The 22,840-nt window shown below is 22.0% G+C and overlaps 8 protein-coding genes across 8 annotated transcripts; 2 read left to right on the forward strand and 6 right to left on the reverse strand.

Annotated features, from left to right (window-relative positions):
• Positions 1-228: 228 nt before the first annotated feature.
• PY17X_1128800 (DNA methyltransferase 1-associated protein 1, putative) lies at positions 229-1,937 on the reverse strand (the record flags this gene model as incomplete). The annotated part of the gene is made up of 5 exons (XM_022956541.1): positions 229-300; positions 466-529; positions 633-805; positions 979-1,677; positions 1,788-1,937. 5 exons carry the CDS (start codon positions 1,935-1,937, stop codon positions 229-231), a joined length of 1,158 nt encoding a protein of 385 aa, XP_022812429.1.
• An 890-nt stretch (positions 1,938-2,827) lies between these two features.
• On the forward strand, positions 2,828-4,537 carry PY17X_1128900 (uncharacterized protein; the record flags this gene model as incomplete). The annotated part of the gene is made up of 1 exon (XM_718619.2): positions 2,828-4,537. One exon carries the CDS (start codon positions 2,828-2,830, stop codon positions 4,535-4,537), a length of 1,710 nt encoding a protein of 569 aa, XP_723712.2.
• A 510-nt stretch (positions 4,538-5,047) lies between these two features.
• On the reverse strand, positions 5,048-7,168 carry PY17X_1129000 (glutamyl-tRNA(Gln) amidotransferase subunit B, putative; the record flags this gene model as incomplete). Its single annotated transcript, XM_718618.2, has 1 exon — positions 5,048-7,168. One exon carries the CDS (start codon positions 7,166-7,168, stop codon positions 5,048-5,050), a length of 2,121 nt encoding a protein of 706 aa, XP_723711.2.
• A 1,510-nt stretch (positions 7,169-8,678) lies between these two features.
• PY17X_1129100 (glucosamine 6-phosphate N-acetyltransferase, putative) lies at positions 8,679-9,551 on the reverse strand (the record flags this gene model as incomplete). The annotated part of the gene is made up of 1 exon (XM_022956542.1): positions 8,679-9,551. The coding sequence occupies one exon, from the start codon at positions 9,549-9,551 to the stop codon at positions 8,679-8,681; it is 873 nt and encodes a 290-aa protein (XP_022812430.1).
• A 642-nt stretch (positions 9,552-10,193) lies between these two features.
• Positions 10,194-12,206, reverse strand: PY17X_1129200 (uncharacterized protein; the record flags this gene model as incomplete). Its single annotated transcript, XM_718617.1, has 1 exon — positions 10,194-12,206. One exon carries the CDS (start codon positions 12,204-12,206, stop codon positions 10,194-10,196), a length of 2,013 nt encoding a protein of 670 aa, XP_723710.1.
• A 1,489-nt stretch (positions 12,207-13,695) lies between these two features.
• Positions 13,696-14,835, reverse strand: PY17X_1129300 (uncharacterized protein; the record flags this gene model as incomplete). Its single annotated transcript, XM_718615.1, has 1 exon — positions 13,696-14,835. One exon carries the CDS (start codon positions 14,833-14,835, stop codon positions 13,696-13,698), a length of 1,140 nt encoding a protein of 379 aa, XP_723708.1.
• A 2,115-nt stretch (positions 14,836-16,950) lies between these two features.
• PY17X_1129400 (uncharacterized protein) lies at positions 16,951-21,090 on the forward strand (the record flags this gene model as incomplete). The annotated part of the gene is made up of 3 exons (XM_719332.2): positions 16,951-20,550; positions 20,705-20,755; positions 20,884-21,090. The coding sequence occupies 3 exons, from the start codon at positions 16,951-16,953 to the stop codon at positions 21,088-21,090; spliced, it is 3,858 nt and encodes a 1,285-aa protein (XP_724425.2).
• A 609-nt stretch (positions 21,091-21,699) lies between these two features.
• Positions 21,700-21,957, reverse strand: PY17X_1129500 (conserved Plasmodium protein, unknown function; the record flags this gene model as incomplete). Its single annotated transcript, XM_022956544.1, has 1 exon — positions 21,700-21,957. The coding sequence occupies one exon, from the start codon at positions 21,955-21,957 to the stop codon at positions 21,700-21,702; it is 258 nt and encodes an 85-aa protein (XP_022812431.1).
• Between the last annotated feature and the right edge of the window lie 883 nt (positions 21,958-22,840).

Consider the following 22,840-nt stretch of genomic DNA (forward strand, 5'->3'; position numbering starts at 1 on the left):
ATTTTTACACATTTATGTATTGTTTATTTTTATATTTATATTTATAAGTTTATCGAATTAAAAATATATAAGTATTTAAATGAATTTTTCTATTATAATTTTTACATAAAAAAAAATATATAAAGCATTATTCACAGTAATGAATAATATTAGGATTTGTGTCCGTTATATTATTTTTTATCATTCACATCATATTGTAAAATAATTTATATATACGGGAAACATGCATTATGACTTATTCTTCTTTTTAATATATTCTTCTTCCAATTTTATTAACTCATTTCTCCAATATTCGCGTTCCTATTAATCATAAAATATGCATTCATGAAAATATTTATGGGCAAAAGTATTTATAAAAAACTGTATTATTATTAGCACATACATAGCTTTATATATTATAAGATACATAATCAATACATATTCAAATTGTATGTTTTAATTGCTATGTATTATAACAATGCTTACCTGTTTTAATTTTTCGATTTTTTTTTTCAAATTCAACAATATAGCCACGTCAGTTCTTAAAACCCTATGTAGCAACGAAAATAAAATTTTAAATAATCATAGAAATGTGTAAAAATATAAAACAATAAGCAGATAATTATATATACATATATGATATGCAATTATACCCATATAAGAAGCAAATGTTTTCTGTATATATGGTTGGTTTTTCTATGCCGTTTTCTTTTAAATATATATCTAGTTTGTCAAAATATGAGATATCGATTTTAAGTTTTTGGAAAAAATATTTTGCGCTATAAATATTTTTTTCGTCCTTTTCGTCCTCAGGGAATTTGTTTATCTATATAAGCGATGAAAGAAATAAGGACATATAAAAATATAATAAAAAGGTATAAGATAAATAGTTGGAAAACACAGACAAATTCAAAAAATTATAAGTATGTAAAAATATGGAGAAATAACACAGACACTTTTATTATTATTGAATGTATAAACACATATATTTTGTGTTACCGGTATAATTTCATCGTTGGTTAATTCAAATTTCTTTTTCAATTTTTTCATATCAGACACCTTTTTTAATTCATGTTTAATTTTGCTCTCAAATTTTTTAATGCTTTCCATTGTTATTTCTTCTAACATTACGTCTTTTTTTGATATTGTATATGTTTTATGAATTGTATTTTTTCTTTCGATATCTGCTTCCATATTATACGTAAATTTGACTAGTGGATGTTTAGCTTTTCCTTCTTTTAGTTTTATTAAATCAGTATTATTTTTAATTTTTTTTGATTCTTCTAACTTAATTTTTTGATCATAAGCATCTTCTACAACTTTTTTAGAGACGCTATAAAACCGATCTTTTATTTCTTCTATAGTTCTTGAATATTTAGTATCATATACATCATATATAATAATAAAATGACATTCATATTTTTCACATAAATTAAATAAATAATCAGTTTCTTCCTTTGTCCATTTTAAATTCATATTTTTAATTTGTTTATTGTAAAATTCATCATCATATTTTACTATATTTAATTTTTTATTAAATTTTTCAAAAGTGTAATCATCTTCTATAGCATTTTCATTAAATTGAATTTTGTCATTTTTATACCCTATTTTTTTCCATTTTTTTAGTATTAAGTCATCATTTCTGCATTTGTTTTTAAATTTTACCAACCTCCATATGCTAGAATTCTTGTTATTAACCTATGAAAAAAGAAGATGAAAATGAAGAAAAGATATGCATATATATAAAAATTGAATTTCTTTACATTAATGTGAATATATGGATTTGTTTTCATTTTTTTTAAATTTACATTTATAGTTTTAGATGATGTTGGAAGTGAAAACAAGTTATCATTTTCTTTTAAAAAATTTAATTCTTTTTTGCTCTTTTTATCTTTCTCCTTTTTCTTATCCTTTATTTTTTCGATGTTAATACCGAGCATATCATATATATGACTCATTTTCGATGAAGAATATTAAAACTTATTAATATAACGAAGAAGATAATATATCATTTCAATGTGCAATGCATGTCATATGGATAGTAACTAGACAAAGCCATTAATTTTATCATTGCTTAATCAAAATAACAAAAAAAAATATATATATACATGATGTTGTGATAACTTATGATTATATGTGATAATAATAAACCAAAGGTTAGTCATGCATTTGAATGCATATATGATTATCAAATGACAAATAAACAGCTTGCAGAAAATAATAATACATATATAAATATATATAGTCTAGGAATGTATAGTTTCCTAATTTGTTATAATTGTTTAATGATTAATTCTCTGCAACTCTTACCAATTTATCATTAATATAAAAAATCTATACACATAAATTATGCAAAAATATATGCATATGTTATTAAGTGTATATTAACTGCATTATTTAAAAAAACAAAAAAAATTACTAAATTTTAGGAAAACTATCAAATGAAATACATCTTTATTACTACATGTAGTGATCAAAAATAATATTATAATTATGGAAGTTTATGATGTATATACTATAAAAAATATATTTTTTTTTTGAAGTTGAATTTTTTCTTTAAGTATATATGAAAAAAAAAAAATATATGCATATGTATGCTATATCTAAAGGAGAGTGTAACGGATTTAATAATCTCCTATTTTAAGTTCTATTAAATGTGAGAAAACATATGTATATATGTTACTTATACGTGTAAAACATTGTTTAATAATTCAGAGAAAAAATGTAATAAATACAATTTATAAAATTGGATTTATAAAAAGGGTAAAAATTTGAAATATTATACCCTATATATATAATACATACATATGTATGTTATTATATGTATATAAAGTAGCATCTTATGAAGATGCTATTTTCGTTAATCATATTTTTGGTGTTTTTTTTAGAAGAATGTTACATTTTATGCTTAAAAAAAAAATACAATTTTCTACTAAAAGAAAATAATACAATATACCATCACAAACAAAGAGAATGTACTAATAAATCTTATTTATCATTAAAGAAACATAAGAAAAGTCATTACTGTAAAAATGAAAAGAAAAGGTTAATTCTAAACAATAGGGAAGGGTCACAGAATGAATATAAGGTAGATATAGAAAAGAAAATACTTGGCCATAATTTATTTAATTTCAGCTTAGTAGATATTCTAACTATTTTCAAGCTATTATTATATTTAAAAAAAATAACTTTATATCGTCATAATAATAATGTATCAATTCAAATAAAAGAACCCTTAAGAGAAAATAATAACAGCTATCGTGATACAATATATGAGTATGGACTATTTTTAAAAAAATATTTATCAAAAAATAAAAATGCAAGAAACACATTTTTTAATGTAATCGATACTAAATTAATAAGAACTGGGGAAATATGTTGTGACGCGACTGAAAAGAATGAACAAACATGTAATAATTTACACCAAACAAAAAATCAACAAACTCAAACGGTTATTCCCAGTAGTAATGATCAATTGGAAAATAATGACACAGACCACTTTATAAAAAACAGGGGGGATATGAAGGAAGATAAAAAAAATATATCTAATATTATAAGGATTTTAAAAAAAATAATTAAAAATTTATACATTGATGTAAAAGAAGAACGTTACATAAATAATATTAACGATAAAACAATTTTAATTGTATTTTATGTAAATGGTAAAAAATTTGTAATTTCGTGTTGTTATAAAAAAATTGATAGAATGTATTATCTATATAAAAATACAGTATATGTTGAAGTGTGTGATATAATAAAAAAAGACATTGCAATAATTAATCTTATATCGAATAATAAATTATTCTGTGATTTTAGTAAAGATAAAATATCGGTTAACCCATTTTATATAAAATATTATGTTAAATATTATCTCAATACATTATTTCATTTAAGCCCTAAATTGGTAATAAATAATTATTCAAGCATGCTATATAATAATAAGTTTCCGTATATATCTCAAATCGGTAATTCACATAATAATATAGACAAAAATATAATGCATACATTTTTTTTAAATAATAAAAATTCTATTGATATAAAACAACCTCAAAATTATGAAAACAAACAAAATGATACAATAAGAAAGTATGAGCATATAAAAAAAAGAAAAGATATAAACATCAAAGCGATAAAAATATATATGAATGGGAAGTATTATGTATCGATTCCAATGTGTTTAATATATAATGTAATTAAAAAAAAATTTTATATAAACAACATTTTTTATATTGATAATACAAAACACAATTTAGAAGACATTTGCACACTTATGGATATATATTTTAGTAACATTAATTTTTTTCAAAGTAATAATTTTATTTATTTAAATAACACAAATATAATATTAAATAGTGACCAACTAAAATTTGATCTTAACTATATTCTTCTTTTTTATTTTGTATATTTTAATAACAAAAAAAAATTGCATACACCGAAGGAAATAAATCCACTATTTCCTTTTTATAATATAATGTATAATAAAAAAGGAAATAATTCAAAAATTATAAAAAAAATTGTATATAAAGCTGATAGCAATTTTGTTAATTTTGTATATTAAGTATTTGTATGAATGCTATGACGATAGAATAATGTTGTAGCACGATGATATCAAATTACATAATATATTGTTACATGTATTTCTTTTTACCATCCGCACATTATTTTTATTTCGTGCTTTTGATTTGTTATTTGACTTTTTTTTTCTAACACTATATTAATTTGTTTAATTAACTATATTTTTAAAATTTATTTTCTGAAACATTGACAAATTGTAGAGAAAAACAAAAAAAAATGTAAACACTATACTGTTTCGTTTTACTTGGAATTTGTATACACAAAAAATATATTAAGGGTGTAAAAATTCATGTATATGCGACATATTGATTATATGAGCATATATAAAAGCTGTGGCACAAAAAATAAGAGTTCCAAACTTTTAAAATAATGGAATAAATGAATAACATAATGATGAACAAAGGGACGCAATTTATTTGCCTCATGAAGAATAGCAAATAGAATGAAATAAATATATGAATTAGGGAAACGGTATAACTTGTTATTATAACAACTATGACATTTCCTCCAATATTTTTTTAATATAATCACTAATAAAGGTATTTACAAATGTGTAATTAATGCTCATTAACGATTTCTCTTGATTTATTTTATTTTTTAAAATACCTATAATTCGGTTTTTAAAATTTTGCTCATTTAATATATTTTTATTATCATCAATTTGTAAATACTTTATATTTTCATCAAGGATATTTTTTAGCATATTATGCATTTCATCAAAGATATTATTATTATTTGCAGTGTTTAATTTTTCTAATAATGCTTCTTTGTCAAACCCTATGTCTATATATTTATATAAATATTCTCTGATAAAAGCTTTGTCTAGATTATTTTTTTTTGAGTATTTGATAAGAAAATATAAATCCTTTGGTTTTATCAAAATTTTTTTTGATAACATATTTTTTTTTTTTAATATATCTATTAATGTATTAACTATAAAATTTGAGATGCTCTTTTCTTCATCCATCCGATTTACAACCTCGTCGATTTCATCACCATTTACTTTTTTATCTACTTCTATATGTTCCAAACATTCGTTAAAATAGTTGTATAAAAATGGGTCATTAAAAAATACATGGAAATAATGGTTTGACCATTTATATTTAATTTGATCTTCATATATTTTGATTTTATAATTAACATAAAACTTTAACAACTTTAAGACTTTATTGTTTATTTTATATTCAGGTATATTTCCTTCGTGTACATAATTATATTTTTCTTTTTTACGTAAAAAATAATCTGTATTATTTACATAGCTTTTTGTATATATATCACTTGATATATTATTATTGTCATTATTATTATTATTACATTTTATGTTATTATAATTTTCTAAGATTGATTTAACAACATTTTGTTTTTCTAATTCTATACAATTTCTTATTTTTGTAAAGCTATTAATATTTTTAAGCTCTATCCTATTATATTTTATATTTTCATATTCAAAAGATATGTTTATGTCTGATCTTATATTTTCTTTATTACCTACACACACACCTAGCAAACATATTTTATTTTTGATTTCTTTTAACAGGTTTATACAATCGTCAATATTCATGTAACCCTTTTCGATTACAATTTCAGCTAATGGTATACCACATCTGTTATAGTCTAATAAAAGCTTTATATCCGAATTACTATTTATTCCAAGTCCATGATTAATCGAATTAATTTCTAAATTGGTATCATTACATGATGAATTTATGCAATTATTAGTAATATCATCAACATGTTTATTTTTATCCAATAAAATGTCATTATTAAATGTGTCTCTATCATTTACTTCTGATGGTATCGATTCATTGGAGTTTATTTTATTTAATTTATTGAAAATTAGAAAAGATTTGCTTGTATCTTCTTCTAAATGAACACTTTTTATATTATATTTTTTTCCGTTAATATAAATATATCCATTTGATCCTAGTGGTTTTTCTTTTTGTGTAATTTGATATCCTTTTGGCAAATCATAATAATTATAGATTTTTCTATCAAATGATATATGCTTACTTAAATTACAATTAAGAATGATAGAAATTAAATATGTATACAAAATGGCTGTAATATTTACTAAATTTAACGAACCTACTTCACCTACACAAATATTGCAAATATGTTCATTTGGTTTAGTAATAATGTTATCCCCATAATTACCATGACAATTTGTTTCACTTTTTTTATTTTCTTTTATATCATTTTTTAAATTGTCAATTTCAGAGTTATAATTATCTATTTTGTTTACTGTTTTTTTTTTCAATATATTTTCATTTAAAAAGTTTGTTAAATCAGTGTTATACTTTTCATTTTTTTTTTCTTTATATAAAGAAGATATATTAAAGCAGTTACAAAATGCTTTATGTTTTGTACTTAATTGTACGTGCATCTCAATGCCAATTTGATATTTCAATTTATTTTCGATGTTTTTTGTTAGCTCCGTGTTATTGGTTACCTCATGATTGTATATGCTATTTCTGAATTTTACTTTTATATTTTTTATATTTTGTCCTAAGGAAATTAAATTATTGTTACCTTTTAATGTGTTTATTTTGAAGCATGTAATTTCAAACCAAATAAAAAAAACGAAGTAACTAAACCATATGTAAGCAAACATCATATATAAGTATATGGGTTTGTTTGTGTATATGCATATAAATGTGTGTATTGTTGCTTCCTTTGGTATGGTATTCTATGGTCAATGCATTTTTCATAAAAACTATAAAATAAATAAAAAGTTATAAATGTAATTTTTTATACATAAGCTATGTGTATCTCCAATGTTTTTCATATTTTTGAAGATATTGACTTCTGCCTTGTCCTATCGCTTTTTCATTCACAACTTCTGTAACCTTTGAGTTTTCTTCTCTTCAGCAACCGTTTAGTTACATATGGATTGCATAGATAATTTTATGTCATTATTTATTTTTTTAATTTGTATTTTTAAAAACATTTTGCCATTTTAGTTATACTAAAAAATATATAAATGTTAAAGCATTCATTGGGTTCATATATATGTGCGTGAATAATTCGTTTTATCAAATATTGCGCCTTTCTTTTTTTTATTAACAGTCATGGTTTATAATCTATTGCAATTAATAATATTTTTTACTTATAGCAATTTATGCTAGAATAAATTTCTAATAAGAGAAACTTTTTTTTGACATAAAAATAATTAAAAGAAAAAAATTACATATATTTATATTATATACATATATATGTACTTATGCGGGCATATTATAGATGTGCAATGGTATTATATATATGTTTTCTTTTGAAGTCATTTGATAAAGGTTGCAAAAAAAAAATATTTTAAATCCCCAAAATAACGATATTAGGTATATATAAATTTATAACATTCTATATATATGTATAGAAGAAAGATAAAAACATGTTAAATATGTTAAATATGTAATACGAGTAAATTCTTCAAATAATTATCAATAAATGCAAATTATATTGACTATACATATTTTTTTAAACAAAATAAAAAACAAAAGCAGTCATTCTATATTTCATTATCATTTTATTAAAAAAAATAAATCATACTAATAATAAATGGTTTCTAAATAAACTGAAATTTATATATTATTTTAATTGCATAGATATAGAAAAGCCAAATGAAAATGATTGGAAATATGTTACTTTGTTATTTCATCTTATCTATGAACCATATGATAAGTATTTATACAATATTATGAAATTGTTTTTACTAAGGCATAATAATATAAGCAATATACATGACCTTGTGTTAATTATGATGACAATTTATTATACTGGAGTAAATAATAATAAAACTTATAATACTAATAATATAGATTGTTTCAAAGAGGATATTAATTATATAAATCATCAATACGAATATACACACACTAAATTATTTGACAATATATATAGTATAATTAATCAAATGCATATCAAATGAAAAAACAAAAAACAAAAAGAAAAAATTAAGAATATTTTAATAGTTTTAATAGCATATACGTGTGTATATTTTATACTTTTTTATATATATTTATGAGCACAGGGTAGAGAAATATTTTTTATGGGGTTCCAAATGTCTAAATATTGTATTAATATTTATTTGTGCCTTTTTTATTATTTTATGTATTTTTTTTCGTATTTTCTTATTAATTTGTTGCCTCCTTGCTAACTGAATTCATAAACTTTTGAATACTTTCTTTATCATTTTGTGTTAAAAAATTATTTGGCAAAAAATTATAACTACAGTGCAAATATAATCTATATACTTCAGTTTGTATATTAACAAAATTTAATTTTTTGTATATTCTTAAAGCAATTTCATTTTCTACATTTAAATCACATCTATTGCAATAATATAAATATTTCAATATATATATACATATGTACATAATTAATAGACCAAATGATTTATTTCTATATTCTTTATGAACTACAAGTCGTTCGATTCTTGAATCAAAGCATCTTCCCATGTGAAATAACAAATATATCTCTACATAACCAACAATTTTTTTATTTTTTAAATTGTAATTTTGTAGTTCCGAATAAATATCATTTGGATCTAAAATAGTTTTACTAGCATTATAGTCTTTATTGCTTTTTTTGAAATATCGATTATTTTTTTCAATTCCTTTTTTTATGATATCTTCAATATTTAATATAAGCGATTTCTCAAATTGCACTGTATTAATATATGAAGATGTGTTTTGATAAGGAACATTATTATTATTATCATAAATGTATAAAACATAAGGATAATAAAAAGATTTCCCTATCATTTCAAAAAATAAAGATGGCCCAAAAAATATATTGCATGTTGTAACATCTCTTAGCATTTGATTACATATAATTAAATATTCATAATAAGTTGACATTAATTTAAATTTAAATTTGTAATTATTCCATGTGAAAACATATTTATATAACACTTTCTTTTTGTTCAATATATCTAAATAAAACTCTTTGAAACTTTCACAATTGTTTATTTCAGGGATATTTTTTTCTTTATGTGAATTTTCCATTTTTGAAAAATTAAGTTTCTTTTTACATATAAATTTCATATGAAAAAAAAATTATATACCTAGATAGAAATATAAATCACATTTCATTAAAAGCAAAAGTTCATGAAAACTGCCAATTGAAAAAAATAATGCTCATCATATAGAGGGGGAAATAATTTAAATAAACATATAGCAATCGGTGTAATGTACATATATGTATAATTGTTATATAAGGAAGTAAAAAAAAAATAGAATAACAAACATGTGGAATGTACATATTAGGAACAAAATTGCAAATATAAAATGTGTTAATGAAAAATAAATGAGCAGGTGCTGTTATGAAATAATAAATAAATATAATACTTTATGAGCATTATACATATATATATATATATATATAGCAACGTTAAATGTGTTTTCTTATAGGTAAGTAAAATTCGTATTTATATATTTCCTGTGTTCCAATAAGGGGGAAAATAATAAATAGAATAAAAATAAGTATTGAATAAAAAAACACAAAATATATTTCTGTATCGGTATCATTCTTTCCACACGGAAAATTAAAAAATTATTCATTCAACAAAGTTCATGTATATAGTGATATTATACTAGTAAAATGGAAAGAAGCTTTGAGGTTTCGCCATTTTTATAAGTGAATATTGTTTAAATTAATTTTTTATATAGTTCGTAGTAACATTCAGAAAAGAGAACAGGGTATCGTGTTGGGTTATATGTAGAAAAGTGGTCTGTTTTTAATTTTTTTATTTCATTTAATGTATGCTGTTTTATTTCGTGTATTGTCTTGAAGGTGATTAATAATTTTCCATTATCCCATGCATGCAATAATTTATTTTCGATTTTTTTGGGTGTAATAACTGTTTTTTTACATTGGTTTAGCATATCAATACATGTAATTTCTTTGTTTGGCAAAGGTTGTGTTTCATTGAAAGATTGTAAATAATCAAATGATACAGAATCATCTTCAGTATATAATCTATAAAGCATTTTTTTATATGGGTAATTCGATTTTATATGCTCATTTGTTATTTTAAAGCATGGTTGATTATTAATTTCCACTAACTTAAAAACAAGACCTAATGATGGCTGTGATTGGCATGTAATTAAATTTGTTCCAATGGCAAACATATCAATATGATGCTTATCTTGATTGAAAGTTTCAATTACTTTTTCATTGATATCATTACTAATACAAATTTTGAGGCCATCAAAAGGAACATTTAGCTTACTTGATATATCAATAAATATTTTTTTACACTCATTTGATAAGTGTTTTAAATCGCCGGAATCGATTCGTATACCAATAGGTTTATAATTTATTTCATGTAATGACAATGCTACTATTAGAAAGTTGAAAATTCCAGATTCTAATGTGCTATATGTATCTATTAAGCTAATGAACATCTTTGGATTAATTTGAGCAAAAGCTACAAATGCCAATAATTCACTTTCATTAGCATTTTTGCAATCATATAACTTATGGACAATTTCTTTATTTTTATTTACTATACTTAAAAAGTCATGATTATCTAAATATCTATTAGGTACCGATTGATCACCTTTAAACGATAATATAAATGAATGTGACATTGTTCCTAATATAGGTATATCATATAGAAAAGATGCATATACATTTGATGTAAAATCAGCTCCAGCATAAGCATATCTCGATCCACTTAATGCACCATCCGGTCCTTGAGCTCTTCTACAACCAAATTCAGCTAATGTTTTTTGATTTATGGAAATTTTATGCATCATACTATTTGTAGCTATTAAAGTGGGATAATTTATTAGATTTAAAATAGCGCTTTCTAATATTTGACATATTAATAATGGTCCTTCTAATGTTATTAATGGTTCATTCGCAAAAACTATTGACCCTTCTTCCATACTATGAATAGATAAGCGAGATCCATTTACACCTTTTAAATAATCAACAAATTCGTCAATATACTCATAATGTGACATTTTTTTTTTTATATATTCTAATTGTCTTTGTGTAAAACGAAAACAATTAATATATTTTATAACTTCATGCACTCCTCCTAAAACAGCAAATTCTCCTTTAAAAGGGCATTTACGAAAAAATACTTCGAAGACTGATATATTTTCATGCTTTTTTTGTCTAAAAAATGTATATGCCATTACCAAATGATAGTAATCCATAAAAAGAGCATTCATACTATTGCTATGTGGCATATCTAAACTTTTGTTTATTCGATTCTCTATTAAATATTTGGTACATTTCATTAACGATATAATTTTATGATCTTCGATAGGAACTTCACTGGATTCAGATTTATCTATCACTTGCATAGTGTTTAGATTCCCCTTAGTATAATTATTATTTATGGCATTTTCATGACCATCCATTAATTTTTTAGATATTTCACCATTAAGTGTGTTATTACATGAATCTTGTGATATATGTTTTTTCTTTTTCAAAAGCAAAAGTTCTTTTAAATCATCTTCTGTTATATATACATCATTTACATAAATAGATTTATTATTTTGGGCGATTGTGATGTTATTAATTAAAATTGAATTTACATCTCTCATTTCCATATCTTGTTTATTTAAATATAAATTATCATTCAAATTTGTTCCATTACCTCCATTACATAATCGGTCTTTATCACTATTACATTTGGCTTCCATTTTGTTCTTATTGTATATATATATACATATATATTATAACGGAATTTAGTTTTTTTTTATTATATCGGAAAATTAAGAAATGTCAATGTTGGGTACGCTAGGTATTGGTTAGAAAATGAAAAATAAAATTAAATTAAAATATACAATATAAAATAATTTTAAAATGAAAAATATTAAAGAACATATAAAATTTATTTTACTTTGACATAAAATATTATTCTGGAGCATTTTATTGCATACATAATAAAAGTAATTATATACTTCTAATTTGAAGGGACTATTAATTATATATGTGCATATCCAAAGATATTGTAACCATTTGCATTCATATACATGTAAATATGCAATATAAATAAGTGATGTGAACTATTTAATTGTTTAGGAGAAGCTAAAAACGAATAGGATCATCAAATAATAAAAAAAATTATTACAAAAAATAAATAAAATTAATTTAAATGCGTTAAATTTTTTACACAGTTTAATTAAACATAAGCAATTTAGATAAATTATTTATCAAAAAAATAAAAAGCATTAGTAATAATTAGTAATGTACAATATTAATAATATAATTTTTTTTATATTATAACTTTTAATTAAATTTAAAAAATAACGTCATTATAGGAACGATACAATTCATATATATGCATTATTTTTTATGGATGTAAATGAAAACGTACTATAACGCATGTATATATAATCCATTCGATGATATAAATTGTATGCTCTCTTATATTATATTATTGCATTGTTACACAATTTCCCCACTATTTTCACATATTTTATATAGTATATGTATGAATGCTGGTCGCCTTGGTATTTTCATATATAGACCCCCACTATTCCATATATATAATATGCATCCATTATATATATATATACATGTTTATATATCCACATATATTTATGAAACCCAATTCAAATAAATAGTTTTAAGAAAAATAAATTTTGAATGTTTGCAGAGCTTTCATTTTGCTATTTTTACGAATTAAGTTTTTTTTATTGTTTTCATTGGCTAATTTTAGTTATTGGTATATTATTAAAATAAACAATAAAATACACAAAAATCAATGATGGAAAAAATCGAAAAAAAGGTACCAAAATGGATTGTGCAAAACAAAAATGAAACGTTATATGCATACATATGCATATACAATCAATATATAGGATGAAAAAGGGAAATGTGAGGATTAGAATAAGTAATATGCACATTTTTCCATTTATAAATAAATTTTATGAATATACATAATATATATGTAAATTAAGATATCCTCTAACTATATATTGCACACGCATTAGTACTTCCTTTGTAATTTTATTAACTTTTTCATTTTTAATTTCCGAAGAAATATTAAAAGTGTGTTACAAAAAAATAAGGATTTTTATAATTAATGATATATTAAAGTACGCCGATATATATTACTTCATTATAAAGCACACATTAATGTGCATAATGCGCATAACATATACCGAAGTCCGTGCACCAAATATATTAGAACAAATCAACAATGGCCTCCTTTTGTTTCTCTGTTAACTTATCAGGAAATTGTACCATGAATTTAATGTAAAGATTGCCATATTGACTTGAATTTTTAATCGGCATACCTTTATTTTGTATTTTAAGAACTTCATTATGAAAAGTGACGGTATTTTTGGTTATACGAATAGGTGTACCACTAATATGATGTATATCTTTTGAGAATCCAATTAAAGCATCCTTTAAACTAATTTGATATGTTTGATGTAAATCATTATTTTTTCTTTCATAGATCTTATGGTTTTTTGTTTGAACAAGAAAAATTAAATCTCCATTCTCATGACCAATTTGTTGTTTTCCTTTTTTTTCAAATAAAATTTTATCATTATTTTTAGTTCCAGGTTCAATTTCTAATGTTAATTCAATACTTTTTTCTTCAATTAGTCCATTTGGGCAATATGAGCATTTCGAGTCCCACGCCTTTCCCCTATCTATACAATTATCATCTCTTATTTTATTTTGCATAATAAAACCTGGAGCGACTTGTTGTGTTACAGTTCTATACCCTTTACCACTACATTCTTTTTTTTTCATAATACAATCATCACTTCTTAAGCATTTTACATCCCTTGTATAATATATCGAAAATATATCTCCTTTATATAATTGCTCTAAACTCAATTCTATTGGTAATATTAGGCTTTCTGCTTTTTTAACTTCTTCTCTTCTAAAACCGCCACCAAAAAAACTTTCATAAATATTAAAATGATCTGATGGATCATCATCCATTTTATTACTTTCTACATTCTTTGCAGCGTTTAATCCATAATTATCATACATTCTTCTTTTTTCTTCATCACCTAATATTTCATAAGCTTCAGCTATTTCATTAAAACGAGTATTTGAATTTTTATCTTTTGCTTTATCTGGATGATATATTTTGGATAGTTTCCTATAAGCCTTTTTTATTTCTTCAGTAGTTGCATATTTATCTACTTCTAACACCTTATATAATTTTGTATGGTTATAATCGTCATCTTCGGGTTCCCCACGTCCAAACCATGCATTTACATATTTATTCCATTTTGTATCTATTTGTATTGTGCTTAAAACAGCTAAAATAACCAATGTAAAATATAGTTTTCTCTGTATCATGTTTCTTCAAATATCCATCTGTAAAGGTTTGTATAGATGATGCATATCAGGAATTATTAGATGAAATAGAAACAAGTAAATGCATTCTTATGCATATATGTGTATATATAGCTATGGATGCATATATACACATATGAAATATTCGGATACAGTTATTATATGTACGTCCACAAATACAAGGATGTGCTTGATTATAATATTTTTACCTGAATGCCTATGTATTTATATATCGTATCTAAATAAAGAACGCCTGAGTTATATATATATATATCCTTTTTTCTACGAGCCTCAAAAATATGATATTAAAGGCATATTTCGTATATAAAGCCCTTTTTGAAAATTAAAACATTTAATTTTGTTGCTCTGTATTTTGTGGAAGTATAAATGTTAATTTATATGTGAATTATATATATATTAATATTTTATAGGCAATTGGGGTGCTATTTTTATGGATGTATAATTGTATACAAAAATATGTATATACTACAAAAGCTTATACTCTATAATTGGAAATTTTAGAATTTGAATTTTTAAATCATACTCTTTTGTTTATTATATAAATTTCTAAATATTTTTTTTTTAATCATAATTTTCCACTATTGTATTATTTATTTTTTTTTATTATTCAAAAATTAATAATAATAATTTTGGCCGCTTATTTATTATTTTACTATTTTTTTTACTATCATGGGCCATATATTATTATGCTTTAAATAATAAAAAAATATAATAATACTAATATGCTTTTGTATATATATTATAGTGCACAAACAAGCTGAATATTAAAGTCAATATTTTATTACATTATTTTTTGTTCTAACAAAGAATTACAAAATATTTTAACTTAAAATAAAATTTTATTTCAAAGGAAATGTTCTTTATGTGCTTATGTAAAAACTTGTTACATTGATTGTTTTTTGGAGACTTAGAGACATTCGAAAACAACGGTGTTGAAAAAAAACAAAATGGCCCAAAACAGTAAAAACGTTAATTTAGAGTAATGAAATGCTAGAATTCGCCATAAACCCTTATTAAAGGGAACATGTATTACATATAATTGGATATATACATAGTATACAAATGTAATAATTATAAGTATGTATATACATATATTCAAATGAAACGATACATATAGATTGCATATTACTATTGGATGTGTGAAATTGCAGAAAAAAATGTTGGGTATATCGTAGATTAATAGAAATGAAATAATGTGTATGTGCGTAAAACCTCGATAATATTTGGTATATATGACTTTGGAAATGATATGCAAATAAAGTTGTTTGTATATAAACACCATACATTTGGGTTTCTTATATTTTTCCAATTTCACATAAAATTATATAAATATATTGTTTACAAAGTTAACATTGCTCATAGACTGCTTTATGTATAAAAATATACCTATAGTATTCATATTTATGCCTAGTTAAAAAAAAAAAAAAAATTTGATAAAAAAAAAAATTCTAAGCTATTCTTTTTATGTATACAATTTAAAAGAGAAAAATTATTTATACAGTATAACTGTGAATAAAATATAATTAATATTTTCAGAGTTTTTGTTATGAACGTTTTAAAGCCCTAAAATTCATATTATATTATATAAATAAATATGATGTTGATAGACAAAATATTTATATTTAAAATCATAGTTGTTGTTATACACTAAATATAAAGGTTATGAAAATATTGGTAGCATTGCTCCAAGAATTTTATTGTGAAAAAAATAATATAAATTATAAATAAATATGTTATTATTGTCATAAAAAAATATTAAATAATAATAAGATTTTATGCTGCTACTCAATGCTTTATATTGCTTATAAAATTATGTGTACCGATATATTCGAAGTATTTACATGATTTATTAATAAAATAGTTTTGTAAAAAATTATTTCGAAAAATATCCAAAATAACGATATAGGTATAGTACATTTATAACGCTCTCTATATATATCTAGAAAAAGAAAATGATAAAATATTAAAAATAGCATATATGCAATACGAGTAACTTCTTCAAATGATTGTCAATAAATGTAAATAGATATATAATTATAAATATTTTTTTAAACATAATAAAAAATAAAAAGCAGCTATTCCTTGTATCGCTCCTGAATGAATATACTAAATAGTAAAAATAGAATAATAACAGATTTAATAAAATTTGAGAGGAAAATAAAATGTAATGTTCGCCTATATAATAATAAAAAAACAAAATGTGCAGGGGATAATAAAAAAAATAATAATTTCCTAAAGAATATATGCAATAAAAATGTCATAAGGAATTTGGATTCAGTAAATATTATTGAAAATTTAAAGTATGTAACTGAATATAATGTGAATGAAGATATTATTAAAAATTACATAAATCGAGTAAAAACACTAAAAGAACAATGGGGATTAAATAAAATATATTTTATTTTTAAAACACTTATAAAATACAAATTATATGATGTTGCTTTGTTGAACAAATTAGAAAATATTATCAATGATATAGAGGTTCCTAATGAAGACATGAAAAAAGAAAAAATTGATTGTTTTGAAAATGTATATATAATAAGGATATCGTATATTTTATACAGTTTTTACTATTTTAATCATACTAATGAACAAGTAGTAAAAAAGTTGATAAGCATCTTGAACATTAAAATAGATTATATAATATATCACAATGATTATTTCAATCGTTTTATTTTTAACACATTCAAGGGTTTTAGTGAAAGATATGAAAACATAAAACAAGAGAATAATAATAATAGCTATGGAAAGGATATAGATAATGTACAAAAATGCATAAATTATGATAATAAAACGTGTAATGAATCACCTGAATACGGTATTTTAGGGAACTCTCTAAAATTTAATGGCTTAAAAAAGGAAATATATGAAGTCAAAGGAATGGCTTTAGATAGTAATAAGAATATGGATGTTTATATTAGAAATATAACTTTTAATGAAATATATTTCATTATCAGTTTATTAAAAAAAATAAATTATACTAATAACAAATGGTTTCTAAATAAACTGAAATTTATATATTATTTTAATTGCATAGATATAGAAAGGCCAAATGAAAATGATTGGAGATATGTTACTTTGTTATTTCATCTTATCTATGAACCATATGATAAGTATTTATACAACATTATGAAATTGTTTTTACTAAGGCATAATAATATAAGCAATATACATGACCTTGTGTTAATTATGATGACAATTTATTATACTGGAGTAAATAATAATAAAACTTATAATACTAATAATATAGATTGTTTCAAAGAGAATATTAATTATATAAATCATCAATACGAATATACACACACTGGAATATTTGACAATATAGATAGTATATTTGATCAAATGCATATCATATCAAATGAAAAAACAAAAAAACTTAAATTTATTTTGAATTATATTTCTGAACATAGAAATGAGATAACAAATAAGGATATTCCTGATATAATATGTGAACGAATTTTTAATTTGTTAAATTATGAATATTATAAAAGTAAATCATTTTGTTATAATTTTGAATCAAAAAATAAAGAAAAACAAATTTCTAATAATATTAAAAATGAACAAAATGAGGAAAATAATTTAGAAAAAAATAAATCCAGAAATAATTCCTCTGATTTTTATAAAACAAAAAGCAGTGATTTACAAAGCATAAGCGAATTCATAAAAATTTGCAATTACATGTCTAAAGAAGTGGATGTATTGTATTATTTATATTTAAAAAATAATATAGAATTTTTTAATATGGAAACAATAATTAATGTGATGAAAATGTATATTTTTGTTTACAACATTAGTAATGATCTAAATAAAAACTATTATAAAAATAAACACAGGGATTTAATATATTCAAATATGATAACTAACAATTTAAATAACTTAACAAATATTATTGTTCAAATTATTATAATGAATTCTTTACATCGATTATATAGTTCATGCAATTTAAAAAATTTGGCAAATATCCTTTATTATTTACACCAAATAAATAGCACTTTTGATAATAAAACATTTGAAGAGCTACACATTAAAAAGTTGCAAGACAATATAGATGATATTGTTACTAAAAAGTTAAAGGTAATTATAAATAAGCAAGGAGAGAATAATACTAATGTTGTTGAAGAGTTACAGACTACCAAAGAGAGATATCACATGAACAATTTGGATGCTATCTCGTTCGATGATATGGAATATGGGGAAAAAATAAATGAAACTTTCGCCAAAAAAGCATATAAAAACGAAGATGATAATACGCATTCCGAACATTTACACAACAGCTTATCCAAAAAAAATGAAAACATAAATGAAGGAAATAATATGAATTTAAAAATACAACATGATGAAAATAATATTAATACATTTATTTCACTATTTAATATATATAGTAAAAATTTGAATAATAAAAAAATAATTTATATGCTTTTACAAATTTTAAATAAATATAATATCGAACAAAAATCAAGCAAACCAGAAATATATATAAATTTATTAAATTCATTTGCAAAAATGAAATATAGAAATTTATTACTTATAGAAACATGCCTAAAAAAAGTCACTGAAAATTTAAACAGTTTACATTTTTTTGATTACATAAATTTACTAATATCATTATCAAGGCTAAATATATTTGGTATAAATTTAAATGTATATGATAATGTTTCAATGTCTTTAAAAAATAAAGATGCTATGTTGAATAAAAAAACGTCATATGAAAATGAAAAGCTTCTTTTCATAAATGAATGTAATGATAGTAATTTAAAAAATTGTAGTCAAATAAGCATGGTTAACAATTTAAAATGTATATTGGAAAAAATAAATGAAAATTTGTCTAATTTTATTTTCACACCAAGTTATAAAATAATTAACATTATTCCAAATATATTAAACAGTTATGTGATATTAGGTTTTGATAAAATACACTTTAAAAATATAAATAAAATGCTAGAGTCTTTTCATCATTATATATTTAATTATTTTGAAGAAAAACACTCTGAAAATATTAATATGAGCTATTATAATAATAAATATGATATCGATAGTTTCAACGAATATTATTCAACAGATATAATTAATAGTATGGGTAGCCCAGGTGTAAAAAACCATTATTGGTATTTCAGTGAACAAAACAATGTAATACTAACAAAAACAAATTCTAATATATCACTTCATATTCCCATTCATTCGATATATCAGCTGTATATATTTAATGTTTATTTTAATATATATATAAAATATTTATATCAATATTACATAAACGAAGACAAATATATACCTGTTGAAACTCATTCCATGAATAACAACAGGGAAATAAATTGCATAAAAAACCCATTACACTATTTAAATAATTCAAGAATTTACATAAATGCGGATAAAACAAAAACTGATAAAAAAAGTTACGATTTTTTTAAAATACACAATATTTTAAGTGAAAAAAGTATACATATACTAAACAACATAATATATTTCGTTAAATATATAAACAACTTTTATAATAAAAGCACATATGAAAAGTATAATTTTTATATGCAATTTTTGATTCATACTCCAGAAAAAGAGACCAGAAATGAACAGCTAGTTGAATACGCAAAAGAGTGCCATGTTATTGAGAAAAGAAACAAATCAGCAATTCATTCATCGAGTTTCCACAGGGATGTTTTCTCAACATTTCGTTTGTTAGGGATAAACGATATGGAGTGTGAGGTAATATTGTGTGAATATTGAAGAGCACATATGTATATATAGAGAGATATAATGCAATGCATAAATACAATAAATCATTATACCGGTTTATCACTAAGTATACTTTATCATTTTACTTATTATCTTAATTTTTGTCTTTTAATTTTTTTTGAAGGTCCCATTTCTTGATGGAATATATACTGTCGATATTGTTATACAAAATTCGGTAATATAAAAATTACAATGAATCTATATTGATGAAAAATATAATAATAACACTTTTTTCAACCCTTTGTATACATTAACTATTATCCTTACTGATTTAATTTTTTTATCGTATTTTTTATTTTTTAGATATGTGTCGAGATCAATGGAAACAACCATTATTACTATGACAGAAACATGAAGAGATCATGTCAAAATATTGATTGCCTAAATCTAATAAAATATTACTTGCTGTGCAAAAAATATAAACTAATTTTAATTCCATACTTAGAATGGAATAAGTTAAAAAATAATGAAGAAAAAAAAGAATATTTGAAAAATAAAATGGAGTCATAAATACATGATAAGAAAAACGTGCATTGCGGATTTGTACAAGTGCTCAGATATATATTAATAAGATTATTTAATGGTGCTGTACAATATATATTTCACGTATTCGAATTATTAATAATATAAAATGATGGAATCATCAAAATGGCAATGAAATACCAAATATAGTTTGTTTTGTAATACAATACTATTTGTTTGTTATGAAACGAACTTAAAAACAATATTTTACGAAAAAAGTTAAAACTAACAAAAAAGAAAAAAGAAAAAATTAAGAACATTTTAATGTTTTCAGTAACATATACGTGTGTATATTTTATACTGTTTTATATATATTTATGAGTATAGGATAGATAATTTTTTTTGTGGATTTACAGATGTCTACATAATGTATTAATATTTATTGGTGCCTTTTTTATTATTTTATGTATTTTTTTTTTGTATTTTCTTATTAATTTGTTTCCTCCTTGCTAACTGAATTCATAAACTTTTGAATACTTTCTTTATCATTTTGTGTTAAAAAATTATTTGGCAAAAAATTATTACAGTGCAAATGTAATCTATGTACTTCCGTTTGTATATTAACAAAATTTAATCTGTTGTATATTTTAAGGTAATTTAATTTGCTACATTTAAATAACATCTATTACAATAATGTAAATATTTCAATATATATATAGATATATTTGAATGGAACGATAGGCACAGATTGCATATATCTTTGAACGTGTGAAATTGCAAAAAAAAATGTTGGGTATATCGTAGATTAATAGAAATGAAATAATGTGTATGTGCGTAAAACCTCGATAATATTTGGTATATATGACTTTGGAAATGATATGCAAATAAAGTTGTTTGTATATAAACACCATACATTTGGGTTTCTTACATTTTTCCAATTTCACATAAAATTATATAAATAGGTATAAATATATTATTATTGCCATAAAAAAACATTAAATATTAATAAGATTTTATGCTGCTACTCAATATTTTTATATTGCTTATAAAATTATGTGAACCAATATATTCGAAGTATTTACATGATTTATTAATAAAATGCATTTGTAAAAAAGTGTTTCAAAATCTAAAAGACGAAAAATTTCATTGTATTATATTAATGAAAAAAAATGCATATTATTTTATATATATTCCATATTTGTATTCCTTTGAAAATTTTAATTATTACTTGTAATTTCTCATTTACAACAGGTTTTCATATAATCTATAGTTGTAAGTTTCCTATTAAATATTTTAATTATTTTAGAACAACACATATATAATTACCATATTTTGTCTCGAAATATATTTGTACAGTTTCCTCTATAATTTCAATACAAAAATAAAAAGTATTCCATGCATTGTGTGCATATCTGACAACAAAACCAATACAAACTACATGCGCATAATTATATAGTGCTTTCATTTAAAATGTGTAATTACGTTTTTATTAATATATTACATTATTTTTTTTCATTCGAATTAAGCATAAATTATATATATATGAGAAATTATAATTTATATAAATTTCTTTATATATTATTTCTATATACATAAAACCACATGCATATGCTATATTTTGTTCAACTCAAAATATACTAAATTATATGTAGCACCACCAAAAAAAAATAAAGCACATAAATAAGGCATGCAAAAAAACACACTTATGCATTGAAATATTTTTTAATGTTTTTCTATTCAACGTAATAATATGTTAAATATATTATTATAAAGGAAATGTTTTTATATTATATGCATA

The sequence above is a fragment of the Plasmodium yoelii genome (genome assembly GCF_900002385.2).
Source record: "Plasmodium yoelii strain 17X genome assembly, chromosome: 11".
NCBI classification, from domain to species: Eukaryota; Apicomplexa; class Aconoidasida; order Haemosporida; family Plasmodiidae; genus Plasmodium; species Plasmodium yoelii.